Here is a 16,505-nt window from a genome sequence, read left to right as displayed (position 1 = left end):
CTTAAACCCTTCTGGTTTCCACCCCAGTAAAATTCACCAAAATGCTTATGTCAGTGCTGTGGGAATGTGAGGTTGATTTAAGCTTTAATTAAGGCTGATTTAAAGAGCAGTCTGCTGTGAAAAATTCATATTTAAGTTCCTATTTAAGACTATCATCTGGTCCTGGTGGTTTGTTCTGTATGTCTCTACTGACATTTCAGGATGTGAGAGGTGTCTGTAAAGAGTAGCATTGTGATAGGATGGTCCCTAGGTTCCTCTGTAGTAAATATGAGCGCACAGAATTCATTTACCTTTTCCAGTATGTCCTTGCCTTCTTTGAATATTTCTTTAGTATTGTCTTTCTTTGGTCCCACTGACTTGTTGACAGGCTTCCTTGTGATGCTTTTAAAAGCTTATATAATTTTTGTGTCTTTAGAGAAATATTTTATTTGCAGTCCTTGTTGGTCTGCATTATAGTATGACCTGTGCTTTGCTGGGATTTCAGTGTTGTTCTGCTTCCCTGTTTTGGATACCATTTCCAGGTTTTGAAGAATCTGTCCATTCCTTGTGGTCCTGTTTTTTACCAAAAACATAGGAGTGTTTGTTGAATGTTGAGCAACAAATTTTTTATATGAATTAGTACTCTTCCTTTGCATGCTTATTTAGGAAGTGGCTTTTATTTATTCTTTAGTTGTTTGAAGGTTCTACTGCTTTTGAGGCAATGAGGAGAAAGGAGATGACTGCAAATATCCAGTAAGCAGAAGTGTTTGTCTGACCCCTGCAGTTCTTTTCTGTTTTCCATTAGTTTTTCTTCTTCTGTGGTAACATATAAGATTGTATAAGAGCAAAGTGACTGTGATTAAGGAAGTCTTGGGGTTTTTACCTTCACTGAGATACTTTAATAAAAGAAAAAAATGCACAGAAACTTTGGGATAATCCTAACTAAAAGTTTTTGTAGTTGGGTAAAGGCTGTCTTCAGTCTTCAGGAAAGACAAATGGGTTTAGTAGTCCAGAGTACTAATTAATGGGTACTGACTTTTATTTTGGTTTTTAATTCAGTCTGAGCACTGCTCTTTGTATGTAGATCATGTGGATTAAACACTAGAGTGTTAGCATGGGGCTTGGGAGGCTAGAGTTCATGTCTTGGATAAACTCATGGGCTTCCCAGGCTTGTGCCTTCGTGGTAATCTGGAAGCAGAATTTGCTCCGGAGTCTTGAGAGTGTTCAAAGTCTGCTGGAAACCATTTGAAAGTGGTTAGTGTGGTGCCAAGTTAGCTAGTTCTGCTAAGAAGTGGTTAGAGCTTCATGCTACCAGTTTAGACTTTGTACCCTGCTTGCTTTGTTCAGAAGGCTTGCTGTCACCTCAGAGCATGGGCAAAGTTCACTCTTGTCTCATTGGTAACTAATAGGTAGAAATATCTTCTATGACCTTCAGAAATACAATTTTTTATTTTTTTACCCCCTATTCCTCCTGTAGAAAGGAACTAATGCTTCCTTACTTCAGAGGTTTTTTTTTAAGGTGGTGCTCAAATAGTAGAGCGATGAAGCTTGTAAATGGTTGGAGGTGGGAGTTGAAATGCATAGGGCAAAACTTTAGCTTGGCATATTTGCCTAAACCCTTTCTCAATTTCTGGTACTGGTAAGTGTATTAGCTTGTTTTTGTTAAGCGAACAGCTGGTGAATCTGCTTAATGTTTACCAGATGGTCTTCTGAGTTATGTAAAAACAGAGAAACATTCTTATCTCTTCATTTAGATGCTTGCAGTAGGTGACCTTTCAGTTTGTATCTCAGTCAGTATGCTTGGATGGTTTTTTTAAGTGTTTGTCTGAAACAGAAACAAGTAAAAGTTAATTTAATAACCACGGATGACTCATAATAAGAACAGTCTCATTACATCAGTAGGGTTGTTGCAAGGTTAGAATGATAGGGGATGCCACGGAGGGGCATGTATGTAGCTGGTGCTTCAGTCTGTGGAGATGGTCCTGAGGTGGGACTCTGGGATGAGAAGAGCCTAGGTACCAAAAAAACCCCTCAGTTGTGAGTGTCCCAATGTGCTGAATCTCTTGATATACCCCAAAGGGGAGTTACACATGGATCCGAAATCTGATATTATGGTACTAAAGCCTTTACTTGCTTGGCTGAGCATATTGGTTTAACTTTTCCTGGTTTTGGGGAACAAGTGTTATGCTTTGTTTCAGTTGCTTTGTATGTATGAATTTTCAAGAAAATGTTCTCACTTACTCATAGGTGATTTAGTGTCCTAAAGCTTTCTGGGTTTGAGTGGACTGCTAGCAGATATAATCTGGATCTGCCTTTGGCTGCTTTATAGACTTTTAATTATTATCTTTGATTACTGAGCCATTCTCATAAGGGATGGGGCAAGGAAACAAGGTACTACTGTGTTTCATTCTAGAAAGAGGAAACTCGGGGTTGGGTTGTTTTAAAAACCCTATATCCAGAAACCTGATTTTTATTAGGAATGCTCACAAAGGGAGTTATGGATTCTTCTAGTAGAAGTAGTAGCCACATAGTGGGCTCCACTGGTATGGCAGGAGACTGAGGGAGGCCATTCCTCCCCTCTACTTGGTATTGGTGACACCACTACTACCAGGGGTACTGTGTCCAGTATCAGTCCCTCCATTGACAAAGTGGAGCAAGTCCAGTGAAGGGCTGCCTAGGAGGGGAAGAGGCTGGAGTATGTTTTGTGAAAGGTGAGGTTAGGGGAGCTGGGTTTGTGTAGCCCGGAAGAGAAGGCTAACAGGGGATCTAGTTGCTGTCTCAACTATATGGTGGGTGATAGCAGACAAAATAGAATCAAATTTCTCTTGGAGTTGCACAGTCTGAGGATGAGAGGCAGTGGATACAGATTACAGCAAGGGAAATTATAATTAAACAGAAGCAAAGAAATTTTCCCAGTGAAGGTGGTGAAGCGCTGGAACAAGCTGCCCCAGACTCTGTCTTTGGAGATACGGAAAACCTGATGGGAAGCTGAAGTGTGTCCGTGAACTGATCTGTCTGGTTGTAACTGAAGAGGTGAATAAAGTAACAAACTAAATTTTGGTTATATTGCAGGAAAAGTATGCAAGGAGGTAAGTAATGTTCTTTGCTATATCTCATGCTATTAAGAACAGCTCTGAGTGTTTTTTGTTTTTATTATCTGCTGACCTAGATAATTCAGCCATCATTCTGAGCAGGTTAGTGGCCTGTACTTGAAAGAGTTTTCCATATTCCTTGTCTCTCTTATCTTTTGAAGATTACCAAAAGGACAGCGAATTGGTTTTAACAATTTTTGTTCTTTGCCAGCATTTTTGATTTATATTTAAAACTTCATATATCTTTATGGAATCGAGTTAGCTCTAGTTGCATTGCTGTATCTAGTGATAAAAATTTATTGGGTACTTTTAAAAGTAAGGATTTCCTAGGGTGCTGTCTGTGCAGTTGCAGTGGATGGAGGTGTATTAATGCTGGCTTCCTGGGTTTTGTAGGAGAACCCAAAGCCTGAAATCTTTTCTTCCTAGGTGATCTCACCTGTTGAATCTTTTGATGCCTTAATGTAGTTGTTTCTGTGGGCATTATGGTTTTGTATAAATATTAAAAAGGTGGACTGAGCTACAGTTGCAACAAAATGCCGATGACAGAAAGCTCTCTTCTTTTCCATCCGGTGCAGGAGAGTCTGTATCAGCTGTTTCAGTGTCTGAGGACTAGGCATCAGATTGAATCACAGTAGCTTAGTTTTATTCTGAGACAGATGAATGCAATATTAGCGAGAGTGAAAAAGTCTGTAGTTGACAACTGGTGTGACTCTACCCTGGAGATCAGTTGTCTGAGTTTGTTGCTGTACTGGGTTATAGAACTGTGGCTCCAGCTTTATCCTTTATGTGGACTGAGCATGGTACCTGTATTTGCATCTGTTCTAAATTACTGCAGGAGGCTGCAGCTGAGGACATTGACTATGGAGTGTATATGGACATTAGTTAGGCATAAAGTGAGATACTCTTTTTTTCCAGCTGACTTTTACAGGAGAGAGTGGTGCACGCTGTAATTCACAGCCATTTTTCTGCCTGATTTTAATGGGTCTGAACCCATTTGTCAAAATGTTCTAGGCTAAAGCCTAGTTTGGGTTAGTTTAGAAATGGTCCCTGTTTGTAGGAAATATAGACACTGTTGGTAGTCAAAGGAGACATGGAATTGTTCCACAAAAATGTTGAGAGAGACTGACAGAAAAGTCCTCCATATTCAACTACTGGCTGTTCAGCTGAATGTGGTCTTCTGGATACTTTTGACTGCTGCATTTTGCCTTGGTGAGAAGGGGAATGGTGCCACAGGTGAGAAATTCTGCCTTGCTGCCAAATACCATTTGCTCCCAGCTTCTGTGCAACAACTGCCACCCACTGTCTGTTGGGGCAACAGTAGCCTGACTCTGTATTTGAGTCAGCAACAGCTGTTTGTTGCTTTCCCAGCTTTTGCAGAAGTAACAGCCCAGCTCTCTGTGTTAGGAGAAGCAGTTGTCCCTTCCAGCTTTGCTGTGTAACAACTGCCTGGATCTCTGTAGCAGGTGCTGGAGGAGCATTTTCAACAGCAGCTGCTGCCAGATGGGGAAGTCAGCTGCTTTCCTGTGATGTGGAGGTAGGCTAAAGCCTGCGCTGTTGAGGTGGGGGGTCACAGAGGGTCTCAAAACCCAGATCCAGCTGTTACGGCTGTCGGGGTCAGACCACCCTGCAAGGGATTTAGAAGAGCAAGTCTGTCATCCTGCATTATAGCTTTCTGGAAGCACTTCCTAGGTTTGTCTTGAATGCCTTGAAGTCTGTCTGCCCTCCGACTTTTCTCCTACTGAATTGTTTCCTCAGTGGCTACTTTGCTTCTTTTATGTAATAGTGATTAAGGTTACTGTGACAGTTAAGTAGGACCTCTGATGGTTAGCTGTGAGTCTTTCCAAGGGTAGGCTCTCCATCATGAAGCTACCTAAAAAAAAATTTGGAGAAGCGCTCTGAGATTTTATATGCAAATCTAAATCTGCCTGCTGGAAACACTTACCTGTCCTGGAAAAGCAGGATGCTAAGAAAGTTGTTTTAACATTCAATAACTATCTTCATAATCTGATTTTATGCATTCACTGCAAAGCAATAGTTTTCTCATTTTCACACTAATTTTCCTCTTGTGTGGTCTGAAAAAAACCACAGAAGAGACTGCACAGTCTCTGGAGCTGGAGCTGCTGTGAAGGGCAAAAATGCTATCCTAGATTTAGAGAGGAGATGCAGAGAGGAAAAAGAGGAGAAGGAACTTGTTCTAACTTTTCTTCCCCTTTGTCCTTAAAAAAAATTTCTTCAGTTTCTTTTTGATGTGTAAAAGTTTACAAATCAGTGAGACTTGAAGGTTTTACCTTTACTGTGGTGGTTTGTTTCTTTCAGTTTGATGACTTAGAGGGTGTGCTGGTTCATGATTGAATCGAGAGTTAGTAGTATTCTGGTAGGAATTTTCTTCTAAAATATTTAATGCCTTTTATTAAGTAGGTCTCTCATGAAAATAAAGCTGAATGAAGCCTGTGAATAATAAAAAAAAAAATTTCTTCTCAACTAATATCACTTTACTTGCTTAGTACCAAGATGTGGGTTTGCATCTTTGGAACTCATCTACTTTGCTATATTTTGAAGGTGTGTTTTTCCTTCTGTTTCTGTGCAAATTTAAAATGATGGATTTTTTTCCTATTCAATTATGGTTTTGTTCTTTTATTGCTTGGGTAGAATGAAAGACATAAAAAGGAGCAAAAAATCTTTATATATCGTAAATAAGTGAACCCTGTGACTTTTAGTCTGCCTTCCTGGATAAGTTAAGGCATATAGCCTTATGGTGCCCAGGTGTCCCCTGGACTCATACCAATTAAATTATTCTAGATTTCCTCAAAGTACAGCCAGGTAACATGGAAAGAAGTCCATCAAAAGAAGCTCTTACAAATATTCCATAGAAAATGCCATAGGAAAAGCTTAAATCAGCCCTTGTAATTAGGGGTGAGAGACAAACGCATGAGGATCCAGACTTTGTTAGTTTTGTTGCTTACAGAACCTGTTGGTTTCCCGCATGTGTTTCCCTAAAGAAAGCAAAGGCAGAAGCAGGCCAGGTTGTTCTGGAACTGATCTGCCACCACAGAGTCCTTGATATCATGTCACAATTACCAGTGAGGGACTACCTGTCTCCTGTGCTTAATTTCTTAGGGAAAATTAAAGACATTCAAACCAGATGATTTTCTTGAATTTATCTTGTATGGCATGATCCAAGTAGAAGGAATCAAACTTTAATTTTTAGTATTTTTCTTTTTTTTTGAGGGGTGGTGGTGGTGGCATGTGTGTTTTACTGATGGATTATGACTTGAGGCAGGGATTTTTATGTGCTAGTGTGTAGTGTCTGAATGTTGACATACTCTGAAGAATCTTAGTTTGCTTCAACTGTGACATTAACAAGGTGTTGAAGAAGATCTTGGAATGTCTGTTTTGGGGTTATGTCGATAAGTAGCACTCATCCATTCATTGTTGCCATTCAGAAAAGTCTGTTTTTTGTTTTATTGATAACTAACAAAAACAGTCCCTCTGGAAAGTGAAAACTTAGTTTTAGAACTCAGCAAAATCAAATGTGACAAGTGATTATAAAAATAGTCCAAGGGTTTTCAACAAAACCACTTTTCTTGGGTATTAGGAATTCTGATGGTTTTGATTTTTAGTTGGTGTTTACACCTGTCCATTCCTGTTACCCATTGACTCAGCACTGCTAAGAGAGCAAGAGTGGAGTTCTACTTTAGATTGTAAATCACCAACAAGATGATTTAGGAAGGATGCAGACATACAAGTTAACTAGTTGCATAATTACTCTGGCTCTGCTGTGATGAGGTAACTCCTTTCACTGACTGCTCTGGCAGAAGGGTAAGCTAATTTTGTTTAGTTTATCTCAAAATAAAAGTATGCCAAAGTGAGCTGAATTGCTTTGTGGTTAGTATAGGCTAAGAGTGAGCATACAGACAGTTTCAAGTCAGCTGAGCTGCAGGGGTGATATGAAGAGAAGGGGCAATAAAACCTGGTATTTGAGCCCTGAATTCCAGGTACCCTCTGCTCAACTTCACCTGCCCAGCCCAGAGTTGAAAACAACACATTGGTGGTCAGGTTCTTGTTGTAGGTTGGAACACAATTTAGTTGTTAAAAAGGTCATGCAGAGTTTGCAGGGCTGATAATCGAGAAATAGTAACTATTTCTGTAATGACTGGATTTTAGAGTGTATTTCACTTAACTGTGAACAGAACCTCAGACTGTCACTTCTGCAAAATGTTTTCTCAAAGTAAGACTACTTTGCAGAAGAGCTGTCGACATCAATTTCAGTGGCAGGTTTATGGTAGTATGAACCCTCCTGTGATTTCAGAAAAGACAAGCTCAAGCCATGCACTCCTCAAGCTTACCTGGTATAAGTGTATGTAACCTTCACATTTGTTAGGGAATGTGTTAAAGTGTTGTCCCATTTTTAACTTCAGAAGTAACTGCAAGAAATAATAGAAGGGAAGGCAATATGATGCTTCTGAAGAGCAAAACTGTATTTTAATTTTTTTTTAGCACTCCCAATGCAAAGTGGGTAAAATTAAGTATTAGCACAACATGCTGTGAGCAATGGAAGAAATTTTGTCTTGTTCCAGAGAGAATCAATATGGCCATGAGAGCATTGTGGATCAATAGAAACTGCTGCCTCCCCTCTGTAACCAAAAAAAAAAAATATCTCTGAAATGTCATTTTGTGATCCTTATGGTCCTCCAGACTGGTCCATTTGTGTGTAGACATACTGCGTGTAATGCTTCATAAGTGTGGAATTCTTCACTATTGAAATTAGGAAGAGAGAACTGGCTTAGAATTCCTCTGTGATTCCCTTTTTCTACTTTTTATTTCTTCATTGTTGTAAACTGGGAGAAAAGTCAGTGTGTGGAAAATGTATGACTTGATGGCTTTTTATGTTTTGGGAGAGAAGGTGTTCATTTTTGTGCCTAGTCCCCTTTTTCTCTTATCACATAAAGGAAAACCAGGACTGTTTATCTTTGGAATCAGGAAAACTGATCTGTTTGCTGCTGCTATCTAACTTTGTATTATTACTGTTAAAAGGTTGGATTTTTTAAAATGTAGTTTTATATAAACTTTATATAAACTTCTTTTTATATAGTTGTGTGGTAGAGCAGAAGGAACATGATCATGTTTCAGATCTTGTAAAAGTCTTAATTTCTCTTGTGTGCTTGAATACAGAGCATAGCTTTGATTGGGGTGGAAGATAAATTCCAGAAACAAACTTAACTGTTTCCACTTTTCCCCTCTGGTGAAATATATCTGGTATCCTTCAGTGTCAATGGTAGCAAATATGTGGCAGAATGAATAGCAATGCTTTGCCTGCTGAAGTTGAATAACTGAAAAGGTATGGGTATCAAAAGAAGCAGGATGCTGCATCAAGGTTCTTGCTGAGTAGAGGTGCTCTCTTGTATTTGGAACTAAACTCAATTTACAATACCGTTTTGTGGGATGTTATCACTAGTTTAACAATGCTATTGTATTATATTTCTTGAACTAGGTAAAGCCACAGTAAAAGGCTAGAAAAACATACAAGTGTTTTGTCTGAAAAGAAAACATTGTAAATGTTTCATTATATAGTCTTCATTTTAAATAGTTTCACAAGGGGTGCTTATTTGTACATGCAGTAGTAAGCACTTTGGCAATCAAAAATTTGTACTTGCCACCTTCTTTTCCTCTTACACTGCACTTGTGTAACACCCAGAATGAGTAGGGGTATAAGATGATGGTGGAGGCAGTAGGGTTTATATATGTCTTTCTGGCTTTAGATGAAATATTCCAGCCATGTCAAACATAATTTTAAGTATTAAATATTTTTGTGCTCCCTTTTAAGATAGTATGTTTCATAGTTTTGAATGTAGAATTCTCAAAACACCTGTATGAGTCAGCACTATTGTGCTAATTTTACAAATAACTACTCTGTCTTGCTTTCCTAGGTGGCTTGCTCCAGGTTACACAAGAATCCTCTGGTGGAACAGGGAATTATATCCAAATGTTTGATGTTTAAAACTTGAAATCTGATTTCTGGATTATCCTCTCCTAACGGAAATGAAAGACCTATACTTTTCCTTTAATTCTGCTGAAATTAATTAAGTTATAAGTATTAGTACTCTGATTTTGATCAACGCTTTTAATTCTGTTTACTGCTTCTTTTTCTTTTTAGGCATGTACTGGTATTGAAAATATTGATGAAGCGATAACGTTGCTTGAACAAAATAACTGGGATTTAGTGGTAAGTATTCTAAGAAAATGACTTCCACAGATCAGCTTCATATAACAGTGATGTGCGATCTTGCTGAGACAGCTGTTATCTTTATTTCAAATTTGGGTGTGTCTTTTATGGCTGGAGCAAGCAGGTTATATGCAGAATGTTCTGGTCTGTTAAAGCCTTATTGCTAAGTTAACATGATATTGAGTTGTATATACCCTGGTATACTCCGATTGTCTTCATGCCTTTTTGATTTGTTTCATTTCCTTTAAATAAGTGTTTCATATTGTGTTTAGTTTCCTTTTTGGTTAATTGTATGCATAATTTTGTAAGTAGTATTAATAAGAGTTATGTTTTTAGAATACATCTTGTGTATACACACAAGATTTTTCAGGATTTAGGTGTGGAAGAAATGGATGGTATACCAACTTCAATCTTTCATATGCTTTTAGTTTAAAAATAAGATAGTTGCTCTTCTATTTGTTATGCGCACTTGAGTCAGAGATTAAGCCATACCTTATTTAGATTTGGTGTTATCCAGACACAAACAAAAAACCTAATAAACTAACTCATCCTAAAACAGCCACCTATCATCTTGTTTGTAACAAGGTTCAATATTCAGAAAAATAGGAGGAAACCAATAAAGCAGGCAAAAGAATCTTAGGTGCTTTAAGACTCTACACAGGATTATCAGTATAAATAAATAAATGAAATCATTAGTCCATTTTCTTAAGGTTTGAAAGTGTGAGATAGAACAGACTTAGTTTAAAAACAAGTGATCTTCCTTTAAACTGTAATCCCTTTGACTTCTTTTTTTTCTTTTCCAAATGAGTGACTTTTGGACCAATCCAAATTACCAGAAAATTACTAAAGTATACTATGGATACAATTTCAACTGTCTGCCACATTGTGTTCCCAGCATATTGTTTAGAGTGGTCTCTAGAGTGTTTGATTACAAACTACATATCAGAGAGGTTAGGGTGGGGTTTTAAACTGAGTTTGTTAGAATGGATATACTGTTTAAGAAATAGTGGTTAAAATTAAGTGTAATATTGTAACCTATTATAAACAAACAGTATGTACTCCAGACACTTGAAACTAAATGTTTAAAATGAATGTTGTCCAAAGTGTACGAAGGCTTTCTTTTGCAACATGTCATGGTATAAGTGAGACAGCAACCAGCAGAAGGGAGTGCATATCGTCAGTGTCTTCTAACAGAAAAAACCAAATGTATGTTGACAGAATGGTGTAGTTAAAAACATGTTTTGTCATGGTAGTTTGTTGTGACTTAGTGTGGGCTGTTTTGAAAATTGAATGAGACAACTGCGATGAAAAATAGTAAGAACAGCTAGGGGGATTTGTTTTATTTTTTTTTTTTTTTTTTCCTTTGAGAATCCAGAATGAGCAGGAAGGGAGACTGAATTATTTAAAGCTATCAGAAGGGCTATGAGAATAGCTTTAAATACTAAATTTTATTACTGATGATTAAATGATCTAGAAGGAGAATGTAGTGGGAAAAGAAGTAATGACCTAAAAATGCAAGCTTAAAAAAAGCATAAGGAAAGTAAGAAAGGAAAGAAAATTAGGGATGTAAGAGGTACTTTGGAAAGTATGTAGTTCTTGAAACTAAACAGAAGATGAATTAGAGGAGTATCTATGAAAAAGAACGGGTAACTTGTGGAAAAAAAAAAAGTTTGGGAGAGTCAAAGTGAAGAAGATGCCCTAAGGGTTTGTCATTAGTAGGACACTGGCTCCTTTTTATTAAAAGCAGCCTTCTGTAAAAAAGAGAGTGAAAACCAAGTCATGCTAATCTAACAGGGAGTTACAAGCAAAAGAGTGAAGAAAGAAGATAGAAGACAAAAGAAACGTGAATGTAAGAAGAAAAGGAGTTGTTAACTTGAGAGAGAATACAACATCTCTTTGTTAGGCAAAGGATTTTAGCATTTTAAAAGTCAAAACAGTATATGAGAAAAGGCTCCGGCTCCTGACTTATCAGAAATGTAGCATTTTATTTTAAAATTAAAAGTGTACGATCCTTATGTGGCGGTTTATACTTGTTTTGTTTTGTTTTGTTTTTTAAATACCTTTGATTCAGTAGTCAAGTACAGATTCAGTGCCAAGGAACTGAGGAGAAGGGAAGGCTTTGTTTTGATTCAACCAAAAGGTCTTGGAGTTTTTTAGCTGAGATGAAAAATTTTAAAAAATCCTTTTGATTGGCACTAATTATTTCATTCAGTGCAGAACAAAACTTTTTCTATTTGTAAGGAAAACAAAATTTGTAGGACTTGGTTCACAAATCATGAAGACAGTAGTAAAGTAGTGATGATTTTGGTAAGGGTTCCTCTATAATCCTTTGACCACCAATCTGTTAGGTAAATGGGAAGAACATCATTGCTGTCTTCTCTAATTTCACTTCATTTTGTGCCTCTTACTCAGAATCTTATTTCAAGTTCAAGATTTTGATAAAGATGACCTGTAATAGTAAAATATAGTCATACAGGTGTTCAGGATTGTGGGTTTTTTTATTATTATTTGTGTTTATTTATTTTTTTTTAATGTGGATTTCTTTACTTCTATGATTTTGGAAGTAAAATCAGAGCTCTGTATTTGATCAGGAAAGCTTCTGTAAGGTACCCAGGATAATATGAAGTAGAAAGCTAAGCGAGTCTGGTTAGGAAGTGATCAACCTAAGTTCAGGGGCACTTCTGCAGTATTGGGGAAAAAAACAAGAACATAAGTTATGGAAGTTCTTGTCTTGAAAGGATTGCTTACTTGCTCTTCATTCACGATGTCTGTATCTCAATTCAATTTTCTTGTTTGGGGTAACAAGCTGTGCACTATCAGAGGCTGTGCTAGGGACTCAGGTTAAAGATTCCCTTGAGCACCTGTTGTTTCTTGAACTCTGAGTCTCAACTCAAGGGCATTGTTATTTCTCTGGGACTTCTACCAAAACAACCAAGAGCAGGTAGTCCTGGTGAGTTGGAAAGCATAAGGATCCCAAAAGAGAAACAGTGAAGTATGTACTGACATAGGCTGACAGAGATGTACATCTGAATGCACAGATACAGCGGAGGTTATATAGTTCACAAAACAAGTTTCTAATGTCATGCTACAAGTACCGTGTTTTTGTGTAAGCTTTTTTGAGTATTTCCTTGTTTGCACTGATGCAATATTCCTGCTGCTTTTCTCCATACCTTTTCTTTTTTTTTTTTTTTTTTTTTTTTTCTGGTCTTGCTTGTAGATTTTGGTGATAATTTTAACCCTTGATACCAATCTCTTTTTTGTTACTTCAGTGAGTGTTATTGTGTTTTTTATCTTTTGGACATTTGGTCTTACCTCTAAACAAAGCCAAACCTGACTGAAGTGTAAGGACCTTTCTTGGTTTAGTTTAGCTAATAGCCATTTAGATTTTTTTATTAAGAATTCATCTGAGCTATTTTTTCTTTTCAGTTTGGAACTGAAACATCAGCTTTATATTTTTTTAACTTTTAAAGATTACCCACCCCCAATTAAACTCTTTATGTCTATCTCAACACATGGGAATCTTTAAGACAATATAAACTGCCATTAATTTATCTTCGACTTGTAACTAAATTGGATTTAAATGTCTGTGGTGTATACATTTTACCGTATTCAGATCATGTTTGTAGCAGTTTGAAGCGATACAGGAAACTGTCTTTCATAAATGTTTGGTTGCTAGGCTTTGTTCAAGTACTTAAAATCACATTGATCATGGGAGTGCTGCAGAGGAATTCATATGCAGTAGCCACATATGAATTGCTTGGTGGGATCGTGAAGTCTAATCTTGCCAATAATTAGTTCCCCACTGTTGCATATAACTTGGCCTGTGTGGTGGTCTGCTGCATATATAGCAGCTTAGGGATTTTTTTCTGTATTAGAACACTGTAGCCTAATTACTAGGCTTATTATAGGCTGGGCAGTGAAATGTTTCAGATGTTCTGTGAGATACAGATCAACATAGATAATATAATGCTCTCTTCAGGACTTCATCTTTATGAAACTATTCTGCAATAAATGGATCCAACTCTCTTAAGCCTGCCAGGATTACCGATATGTTATTTCCTGAGTGTCATTTCTTTGAGCTCTATTAATTTACAGTAGCTTTTAACATTTGAGGAAGCAGAAGTTATGAATTTCTGTCCCTTGTAAAGTCGGATGTTTTCATAGCTTGCCCATTTAAACAGTGACCTTCTGTTTTGACATTTGAAGGTAGGAATGACAGTATAAATGTGTCTTAAACTTTGTATAAAAATAAAAGTGTGAAAAATCCAAACTGTGTGTCTGTTGAATTGTTTCTGATGATGGTTCATATTTAAAGGAAATCTATGAAGAATCTATAATCTACTTATGCAATACAAACCTTTGTATATATGAGGTTATTACACAGGTGATAGCTTTTTGCTTTCCTGAAATCAAATGCTTGCATCTGTGCATGAAACCTAGTCTCCTGTACCTCTTACAGATTTAATGAAAAACTCAAATCCTTCATATATAGCATGACTTCATATTCTGTATGGGTAATCAGAATAGGTTTTTTGAATGAAAAGCAGGATTCACCATGCTTAATTTTATACTTTTTCCAGTATGACCACTTCTGTTTTTCCTGTTCACTGGTTTAAAATTATTTTTATTTCATTTCTTTTTAAATAGACACTGTAATGTGAGTACTGCTTTATGGCACTAAGAAGAAAATGAATTTCATCAAATTAAAGGGGGGATTATCTCATATTCACTTCACTATAAACAGGTATAATGATTATATAAAAAAAATGTTTTTTATTTTAAAAATATATTTTTCAAATGACCTTTGTGCCTTCCTGCTTCATTATTCTGTATTCTGGTATAGACTCAAAGCACAATATAACTTCAGTAAAACCAGCAGTTTAGTGCACCTGGAAATGTGATGGCTTGCAGTTCCTGTTGTACACAGCTGCCAAGAGTCAGCTGACAAAAAGTGTTTCTGTACCTTGGAAGGAGGAATTGTATATATCAAACATTGTTTTTATAAAGCTTCAACTCTCAACTGTAGTTTTTTCTTTTGAATGGGTAACTTAGAAGATGAGGGTTTTTAAAACCTCTTAAAAATAGTTGTTATTTGTCAGACAGGATTTTTTAAAAATATAAGTACCTGTTTGGTTTATATTTACTTCTATGTAATGTTGTCTTTTGGAAAGAAGGAAGTGTGAAAAACAAACAAACAAAACCAAACCAAAAAATTGAACTGAGAAAAATAAGGAAGGACTTTGCAATTTTTCTTTTTTTTTTCCTTTTGGAGGTGCCAGTTTAGATGGAATTATTAGTCAGAAAATGGGTCATTGGCTCTTGACAGTTATCAACAATCCATTATTTGTATCTTTTATTGCTTTCTAACCATTAACTTAATTCTTTTGTTGTAATGTGTAGTAAATCTCAGTACAAGTTGGTAAAAATTAATACACTAATGATGTCTTTTGTCTGTTTTTCTAACTGGTTTGCCCTTCAAAAGCTTTGATGTGGTATCTCTTTGTATGTTTTTTTGCTCTATTTGAATTAGTCTGCCTCCAGAAACTAGGTGATTAATTTAAATTTGGCATATGGCCATTTCTTTTCCTTAAATGTGGGCCAGTATTGTCATATGTTTTGCAGCTCTTGTTCTCTCTTTCTCTCTCTCTCTCTTTCTCTCTTTCTTTCCCCCCAAGTGGGCTATATTTCAGTGGCTGGAGAACCAGGACTACACATTATGGCGATTGTGTTCATCACATTGGCCCTTTTTACCTTGTATTGTTGATCTGCTGTTGTCTTTACTTCAGAGCTGCAAACTGAACATGGCACACATTTGACAGCACTCACTATGGGTCTAGTAAGATGTTCATGGTGTGCTCCTCTCACTAGGACTAGATCTGAGGGATTTTCACTATTAGGAACAGGGGCTTATCTGTGTACTAATAGCATTCTCCCTATGGTCACATGAGCAGTCACATCTGCCTGTGGGAACCAGAGGTTTGTATCCCAGTTTTTTTTTAAGGTACTTTTAAAGTTTTGGTTTGGACAGGTGTCTTCTTCTGGATCTCAGTGTCCTGTTGAACATGTTATTGTCAGCTTGGGGTCATTTATTCTTGCTGTTACTGCACTGAGTTGCCTGGACAGCATTCCAAATCCTGCTGCCAGCAGAGCAAAGGAAGAAGGAAGCTCTGAGTGAGGTGCTGACAAGCAATGGCAGTGGATGGGCATCCTGCTGGAGCGGGTGTCCTGTGGGCACAGTGCCAGTTCTCCAAGAAGTACAGGAGTTGCAGGTTTCTTGGGTGTTCAACTGCAGCATTTATCTCTTCTAGTAGGACACAATTAAATTATATGTGAGTTTTTCTTTTACAATGACTACAGAAATCCTTTCTGGAAGTCTTTAATGTACTTTCTGTTAAATTAGGGATCTCTGCTTGCAAAAATGGTTTGATTTCCCATTCTTTGTGTTTCCAGCTTTTTGCATCTCCCAAAGTGACATTTCTATGTCTTTTAGTAAGCTCAGATGCATGCTGTGTATTTTATATAGCTGGGTGGAAGCAAAGAAGACTAGCTCATTCTTAAACAAACCAATGATTATTAAATTAATTGTCTTCATTTACTTTATAATGCCTTCATCTCAGGTAAAAGAGGTTTCCTTTTTGTATATTTTCTACATTGAAGACCATATGAAATATACAGGTCTATAGACAATTGCAAGCATGGTATGGCTTTCCACATAGCTGGAAATAGCACATAGCACATCCATCTATTAAAAAAAAATCCAAACCAAAATTTCACCACTAATACATGTGGAGGAAATTAAGATTCTTTACTTGCAGAATGCAGAACAAGAGTGCGGCTTTGTCACCTCAGTAATGTGCTTCAAGGAAGGAAGATTACCTCTGCTAGCAGCAAGGTAGCCCAGTCTTCGTGGTCCTACCAAGTCCAAACTGCTTTCTCCTGAGACTTTTAATAATGGCAATAGTAGAAACCTCAGGTGATGCAGAAAAGTGTTCACTATATTGCCACTGTGACAGTCATTTCATGTGACTTCGACAAGAGCACAGATTGCAGTTAATCCTGTTGTGTCTCTTCATCAGTCTTGGTCCGTTGCCTGCGAGTGGTCTGTTAAAAATCAGAAAGTGGTCAACAGAGCAACTACAGTTTAAAATAAAATGGAGCCAAATGTAGTAAAAATGTCATATACACATTCTGACACATGCAAGTATGGAAAA

The 16,505-nt window shown here is 37.1% G+C and overlaps 1 protein-coding gene across 1 annotated transcript in view; it reads left to right on the top strand.

Annotated features, from left to right (window-relative positions):
• Positions 1-16,505, top strand: part of FAF1 (Fas associated factor 1) — a 172,935-nt gene that overhangs the window by 7,953 nt on the left and 148,477 nt on the right. The window contains exon 2 of the mRNA XM_042807570.1: positions 9,226-9,294. Coding sequence (XP_042663504.1) covers positions 9,226-9,294 — 69 coding nt within the window. The remainder of the gene's footprint in view (positions 1-9,225; positions 9,295-16,505) is intronic.

This window comes from Tyto alba, unplaced genomic scaffold (assembly GCF_018691265.1).
Source record: "Tyto alba isolate M040663 unplaced genomic scaffold, T.alba_DEE_v4.0 Super-Scaffold_1000006, whole genome shotgun sequence".
NCBI classification, from domain to species: Eukaryota; Metazoa; Chordata; class Aves; order Strigiformes; family Tytonidae; genus Tyto; species Tyto alba.
The sequence above is the reverse complement of the archived record's forward strand: the minus strand, read 5'-3'. Positions and strand labels throughout refer to the sequence as shown.